The 7,689-nt window shown below is 52.4% G+C and overlaps 1 protein-coding gene across 3 annotated transcripts in view; it reads left to right on the forward strand.

The window, feature by feature from the left end:
• Positions 1 to 1,627, forward strand: part of Kcnq1 (potassium voltage-gated channel subfamily Q member 1) — a 333,399-nt gene extending 331,772 nt beyond the window's left edge. For all 3 annotated transcript variants that reach the window (XM_087594973.1, NM_032073.2, XM_087594980.1), the window contains 1 exon segment: positions 474 to 1,627. In XM_087594973.1, coding sequence (XP_087451099.1) covers positions 474 to 689 — 216 coding nt within the window. In that variant the 3' untranslated portion in view covers positions 690 to 1,627.
• Positions 1,628 to 7,689: the final 6,062 nt, after the last annotated feature.

Consider the following 7,689-nt stretch of genomic DNA (forward strand, 5'->3'; position numbering starts at 1 on the left):
CTCCCACAAAGGCCCCTCTGTGTAAGTCTCCAATCCTATCCAAGCTGAGCAGACATCTTGGTCCTCTGAGGTCCCACCCATTATGCATCCCCTCCACTTGGTCACAGGAAGCCAGAGACTGTTCTAGAAGCTCCAGAAGGCTTGTCCAGAGTCTCAAGACCAAAAAAACCTGGGAGAGAGCTAAGAGGTGACTCCCAGCCACTAGGTCTACCTAGAAACAAGAGATAACTGCTTAGCACCCCCAGGTTTATGCATGTATGGACACACACAAGAACTCAATACTGTACCCCCCTTGTACCCCAATAACAGACATGCACATGAGGGTGATCAAGGGCCTCTAGGCATGGTGCACACATCAACCCACAGCTGTAAGAACATGTGACATACTCTCTTTCAGGCCTTGCATGCCCGGGCCCTAAGGTGACCCTAGGCTGTCCCTAGCACCAGCTTCATCTCTGCTTCTGTCCCTTCAGGTGACACAACTGGACCAGAGACTGGTGATCATCACAGACATGCTCCACCAACTGCTGTCCCTGCAACAAGGTGGTCCAACCTGCAACAACAGGTCACAAGTCGTAGCCAGTGATGAAGGTGGCTCCATCAACCCTGAGCTCTTCCTGCCCAGCAACAGCCTGCCCACCTATGAACAGCTGACTGTGCCCCAGACAGGCCCTGATGAAGGCTCCTGAAGGAGCTCAGAAGGGAGGTTCAGGGTAACCTTCCACAGGTCTGCCCCACCTCCCTCTCAACAGGGGCACCTGCCTGGTTCTCACCCTCTTGAAGGCCTGATATGACAGCCTAGCTCCCTAAAGCCCCAAAACCCATGGGTCAAGCCACTGGCCTGAATCTGGAGCTCACCAAGACCCCTCTGCCCAGTCAGTGGGAACTAGAACTTGGCTGAGCATGGGGTTCCTCTCAGGCCCCTATCAAGATGGTGATGTTATTCTCCTGATGGCTGGGGACATAGGGATGGGGAGTGTCTGACCAGGATGCAACTCAGGCAGAAGGAAGCCCATCCAGGTGATGCCAAATGGCTTCCTAAAGGGAAACAGGAAGAATCTGAAAGAGTCTGGGGTTTCCACCCTCAACTCTGAATCCAGAGCCCAGCAGGGAGCAGGCAGGGCAAGACAGGCCCAGCCCACACTAACTACAAGCTGTAGCCCAGTGGGGGCTCAACAGGCCAAAGTCTGACTCCTTCACTCTCTAGTGATGTTGACCACTTCCGAATACCAGAGGGATTTCCAGCTTCCCCCAAAGGATATCCCAGGCAGGGGACCATTCACTGTCCACCCTAACCAGGTATGGACTGACAACTTCTCCCCTAAAGTGAAGAGCAGGGCCCTCAAGCCCTGTGATAAGCCCTTCGTGCAGCCTGCCTCCTCCTTGCTGGTCAGAGGTGCCGGAGAGATGTTCAGACTCCAGTCTCTTCACGCCACATCCCTCAGCCAGCAGCTGAGCCACAGCAAGGTTAAGGGCATCGCGGTTTCTCCCAGGATCGGTTCCTTGGGCATCACACCTCCCAGAAATCAAGATAATTTCTGGTGATTCAGACTCTGTGTTTTAATGAATTTCATAGTATGATCTTGATTGAGAGGCTTTTGCAAATAAAGCTGGGACATGCCAGGTTGACCTTGGTACGATGCTTACTTCCGAGAGTGTCTGGGAGATCTTTAGAATAACCTCTCATCCACCCTCCACCCTCTGCCCTACCCCACCTTCCTGTCTCCTGCTGCTCCCCACCGACAGCCTCAGTCTTTTTGTGGACAGGACCCTGCAGTTCCCTGGGTCCCAGGTGCCCAAGTAGCCATGGAGTATGATTGGTTGGCCCAGGCAGAGAAGGCTCAGGCGCTAAGGGCTCACAGGGTCCATAATACAGGTCAAAGGTTGAGCCAGTCTGGGCTTGGGGTTTCCACTCCAGGCCTTCCTGTCTACTTGGTGTGATCAGGATGTAGTTACCGCCTAATTCCAGAAGACCCTGAGCCCTAGGAGTAGCTGAGCCTGATCAGGAACACACTGATATATTCCCAGAAAGTCACCCTCAGACATGTGCCAGGGCCTTTCATCTGTCCTTCCCAGCCAAGATGACTGTCACTGGCGACCCAGGAGGCCATTCAAGAGTTCATCTTTTCCAAGACCAGCTCCCAAGGCCCTAGGACTTTTACTTCTGAAATAAAAGTGTTCAAATAAGTGCTGGGGTTCCTGGACTCCCCTCAAAGCCTCAGTTTCCCTGTTGGGATTATGATGTTCCTCTGGCTGTCCAGACAGTCCTCTAGGCTGGAGGCCTATTCTAAGTGAATACTGCCCTGTGGCTGTCTTCTTCTTCTTTGATCCATCCAATGTGAATGGAAACCATGCCCTGTGAGCAGAGATTTGCCCAGCCAATGTCCACTGTCTCTATTGATCCCATCCTGTCCTCCTTCTGAGGTCCACCCTATGTGCCTAGCCATCAGAGCTGGGGGCATCTGTGCTTTGAAGGATGGGGATGCCCTGGTCTTTGGAGGCAACAGGTAGCAATCAGTAGACTGAACGGGCCAAGTGTGGAGGAATAGCTGAAGGCCCCTGTAGGAGAGGAAAGCCCCCAAGGCTCTCTTACCTGAACCTCTTAGGGGTCCAAATGTCCTAGAGGCTCCCACCACAAGGTCTTGGTGTCTGGTCTAACAAGCACTGGCCAGCTTTTGGAGGGAAGGGTGGAAGGGCAGCTGAGGCCTCAGGCTTCCTGGCCTCAACCCCCCTAAAGGGGAGTTCTGCAGCAACAATTGCTGGAAGGCAGAAGCTGTTGTTTCCTTGTTGGGTAAATATTTGTGGAAGCCTCAGGCTGTAGCTGGCTGTAGCCAGGGCCCTCAGTATTGCCCAGGCAAGCTACAGCCCACTGGGAACTGAGGGCCATCCATCTGGGCAAGACACAGACCCTGCACACTGCCGGCCTCAGTGCTGTGTTGTGGACTGTGTAGAGTGGCCGGGTGCTGTTCTCCCGCAAGAACCATTGCAGCCCTCTCGGGTGTGAAATGCAATTTACCTGAAATAAAGCCCAATTATGGAATTACCTAATTAAAGCCGGGGAGAAGGCTGGGCCTGGCAGGCCGGACGCTCAATGCCCGCCCGATGCCCACGGTCTGAGGGAACAGATGGTGCCCTGGCCTGCCGAGCTGGCCACATTCCTTCACTCTGTCCCCCTATAAGTGACCTAGACAGCACACGACCATCTGGTGTGTGACACGTCCTGCAGGCCCTGGACAATGGCCCAGCAGACCTCTCCATGAGAGGGCTGTCGCCCGGGCAACGGTGGCATGTGCGGGAAGGCCCATTCGCAGCCCCTCCCGAGGCCCTTTCTTCGGGCCCTTTGTGGGCCTCTCCTTGGCTCTCTAGCGGCTGGACTGACAATGCCCATAAGTATTTGTCCCCAGAGCTGTGCCTTTGTCCCCTTATCGAGGCCCTGGTGTCCAGTGGGTGCTAAGAGTATTCGCTAGAGGACCAGCAGGGCTCCTGTTTCATGGGACTGCCTCTGCTACTGCTCTTGCTCCCTTTCTGGCCTGTCTGTGGTTCTTGAGCACTGAGCTTGGTCCTGCCCAGACCTGAACTTCTCCCATCTCTGAGCCTGCATACACAGAGGAGAGACCCCTGCCGCCCAGCTGTGATCTTTCACCAGCCACATGCCTATGTCTGTGACTTAGGACAGTAAAAGTGTCCTATCACAAATGGCTGATGGAGATGAGGCATCTAAGACAAAGAAGAAGGCATAACCATATACTTAAGACAGCTGGAGAAATCCCTAGGTGGGTGAGGCTGCCTCTTCCTCCCTCCTGCACTCCTGCCTATTCTAGCCCTAGACCCTTTCCCTGGTCCTCCAGTATCCAGCCACACCCCCTTTCAGGCCACACCCCTCAGCATCAAGCCCCACCTCTTCTCAGCTCTGCCTTCTCAGAGCAGAGCAAGTCTTCCAAAGGCAGGAAGGCAGCTGGGTAGTCCCTCCCAGGACTACCCTGACTCAACAGGACAACACCACATAGCCAACCCACTGTTCTTGGAACCTCAGCATCTATGTTTACCTGAATATCCCTCTGCCCCTGCATCCAACACCCCCCATACATACATATACATACATATACATACATACATACATACATACATACATACATACATACATACATACATACCATGCACACACACACACTTACACACACACACACACACACACACACACAACCACACTTGGAACTCCATTGTTTGTGATGGGCAGGTACAAGAGTGGAACAGAGGAAACAGCTGGCCCAAGAATGTCCCAACCCCAACTGAGCGCAAGCAAACCCAACTAAATAACTGGGTAAAATAAAGGCATTGACTGGCCTCCACGGTGTCTGGACCCAGCAAAGGAACTTGCCTTAAACCTGCCCTAGGACACCGCTGTTCCGGCTTCACTCACTCGGCCTTCTGAGTGCAGGTTGGTTGAGAGTTCTTAGTGTTGACCAGAGATGCATCCCTAAGAATGGTCCTCTCTAATGGAGGGTCCAGGAAAGTTGAGGAATGAATCTTACTAGCCTTATCCCTAGCCTCTAGGACCAGGTCCCCTCCCACCAAAGCTCAGATGCTGGTTGAGTATAGGAGATGAAGTTCACTAGGAGACAAGATGCATTTCTTTCCTGGCCAGTCCATCTATGGCCTGAGCTTGGTTCTGTTACCTACTGTCTTCTCAGTGCCCTTGTGAAGCATTCCAAGATGCCAAGGAACTTCAAAGTTCTCCTCATATCCCCTCCTACAGTTCCCATGGCACATCAGGAAGCCATCTCCATCACTCTTCAGATTCCTTCCAGTCCCCCACATCTGTGGTACCAGCAAACAGGTCCTTCTTACCTCCCAGAACTCAGCCCAGCCCCCAGTAGCTTCAACCCAAACAAGCCTAGGCAGTAGCTTCTCAACCCAAGAGAACCCAGGCCACCAGGTTGATGTTCTCATTGCTTCTGAGATGTGGGCCAGAGTGTAGAGAAGGAGGACATCAAGACATACTGGGAACCATAGTGACCCTTGAACCTTCTCACCCTCCCAAACCCTCCAGCCCTACTCCAGTCGCACCCACACCCTCATCTTCCTGCTGAGCCATAATAGTGACAAACAGCTGGGCGTCCTTCAGAAACTAGAAGGAAGCACTGAAAACAGAGGCCTGGGACAGAGGGAACTTCAAGCAATAAGGCCTCTTCTCCTGGAACATGAGGAAACCAAAGACCAGCACCTGTAAAGAACCATAGCAGACACTGGCAACCAAGTTGATGTCTGTGCTGCCGCCAGCTGCTGTGGACAAGGAGGTGTCTTCTGTGGTCTACAGACTTGTAGCTGGGAATGAGAGACAGTTGAAGACATTCTGTGCCAGCCTCTTCCCATCCCCACCAAAAAAAAAAAAAAGAAAAAAGAAAAAATAGTCCAGACATGAAGCTATTGAAGAGAGTTAATCCTAATTACTTAATAAAGATACTGAAGTGGAGCCCCTCACAGTTGATGAAGGGGCGGGGAAGGACTCAGATTTCTTTAACAGGCTGGCCACTGGGAGTTTGACCAGGCTCCCATGACTAGATATGGACAATACAAATTGAACTTGGGGGTTTTCGGGGGTTTTTTGGTTTTAGGTTTTTTTTGGCGGGGGGGGGGGTGCAAGGGTGGGAAGGAAGGTTGGCCTGAGAGGAATGGGAAGTGGGTGTGATCGGGGTGCAGTGTATGAAATCCCCCAAATAATTAATAAAATCATATGGGAGAGAAGTAAAGTGCCACAGCAGAGAAGTTAGAGGCTTAGTCTAGAAGCCTCAGGGCATGGAGAGATGACCTGGCTGAAGCCGAGCCGTCTTCTAGGGTCTTGGGATGTCAGGGACCAGGCTGAAGGAAAGATGGAGAGAAGCTCTCAGTGGCTTGAGCAGAGCTCCTCTGCCAGCCCACACAAGCTGGAAGTCTCTGCAATGCTAACCGAGGCAGCCGCAGTCCTTCAGCTGGAACCATTGGCTTCACCTGCTACTGCCCCTACCACATAGAGGGTCACTTGGATCCTCAAAAGGCTACTTAAATACTGACAACTATTGAGACCCCCAAACCCATAGAGTTCTTTCTAGTTGTTTCTTAAGACTTTACCCTCTCCTACCATCAACCACACATACGGTCCAGACTTCCAGGTAAGTATGGTACCCACGGCTATGCTAAGATACCTTGTGTTACAATCTAGGCGTCCTAGGCGTCAGAGGATCTGCCAGTGCAGAGGGGCCTGGTACAGAGGAATATGGGGAACCCACATCCCAACATGTAGCTCCAAGGAGTCATGACTGAGAAGACTCAAAGTTAGAAGTAATTAGCCAGGCTAGGGACCAAGTTCTCAGTGGGGGCAAGGGGGTGTCTCCAAGGCGTAAGAGTGCTGTGGACCCTAGCAAAGGTCAAGGGAAAGAAATTCCAGCATCACTCAGGAGTCAGGCCTGTCCTGGGATGTCTAGAAGCCCCTCAGCCAAGTCTTCCTTAATAGGGAACTATCAGGACAGTGGCCAGTCATTATGGGTCCTGTCAAAGGACTCTGATGTACAGAACAAGGGCAATTAGTCAACCTGGGTCTGCTCCAAGCCAGGCTGGCTCTGCAGTGAGGAGCCTAAGCTCCTGCGCTGTGATGCCCAAGGCTAGGCCTATTCTTCTCCAGCCCTGCAGCTTGTCACCATATGGCCCAGGCAAACCTGCATGGCCTGCTCTATTCAGGAAGCTGATACCTCCTTCCAAACCTTCAATAGCTGAGAACCAGTGTTTGTGGGCTTACAGGAAAAGAAACTAAGGCACCTGTGAGCTTTGCTTGGGTGGGGATGGGAGCTAGTCACAGCTTCTGGATCATGACTGTCTTTTTGTTGTTTTCAGGGACAAGAAAGATCCACCAGGTGTATGGGAAGAGGGGTGGCTCAGAAGGCCTATTGTCCCATCTGACCTGGCCAGATACTGTGGAGTCACTTAGGAGAGCTGGATAGGAGAGTCAAATGAATAAGTGACTCAACCCAAAACAGTGGCTACACCCCTGAGTGGAGGAGAAGGGACAGGTGCAGCCCTGGAAGTGGGGAGGAGAGTGGTTATGGTCAAGGGCTTTGAGCTTATAAAGCATTTGCCACACATTTCCCGCAGTCCCAACCTCCACAACTCTCACTGGATGCTGTTGTGGTCACTCTCCATTGAATAGGTGGAGCAAGGCCGTGGTTAAGGACAGAACATAAACTGAATACCTGGAAGAGCTCCCCTGGGTCCCTGTAGCCCATCCAGGAATCCTTTACCAGGATGGAGGTCAGAGGCTAACTGGTTAAGCAGATGGCTTTCATATGCTGATAGCCTTCGGGTTATGGGACACAGGAGACTACCTCTACACACAGTGTCTCTCACTGCTCTGAAAGCTGGCAAGCCACCTCTGATACCTGAAGTCAGCTCTGAATAACAAGACGGCTTGCCAACCCATACAACTCCTCAGGGCCTCTGCCCCCAGCTCTGCCTTAAAATCGCCTGACTCTTCAGGGGTGTGCCTACATATCTGTGAAATCGAAACAGGGGTTCCTTTGGTTAATCCGCTTGGCTCATCCAGCACAGGATTCAATAGAAGGTCCTAGGAGACTGGAGGAAGCCATGCCTCCCTCCCATGCACCACCCAGAACACCAATCGCTCCCTCAAAGTGTACAGAGAGGGCAATCCTCTAGATA

Source organism: Rattus norvegicus, chromosome 1, assembly GCF_021556685.1.
Source record: "Rattus norvegicus strain SHRSP/BbbUtx chromosome 1, alternate assembly SHRSP_T2T, whole genome shotgun sequence".
Classification (NCBI taxonomy): domain Eukaryota; kingdom Metazoa; phylum Chordata; class Mammalia; order Rodentia; family Muridae; genus Rattus; species Rattus norvegicus.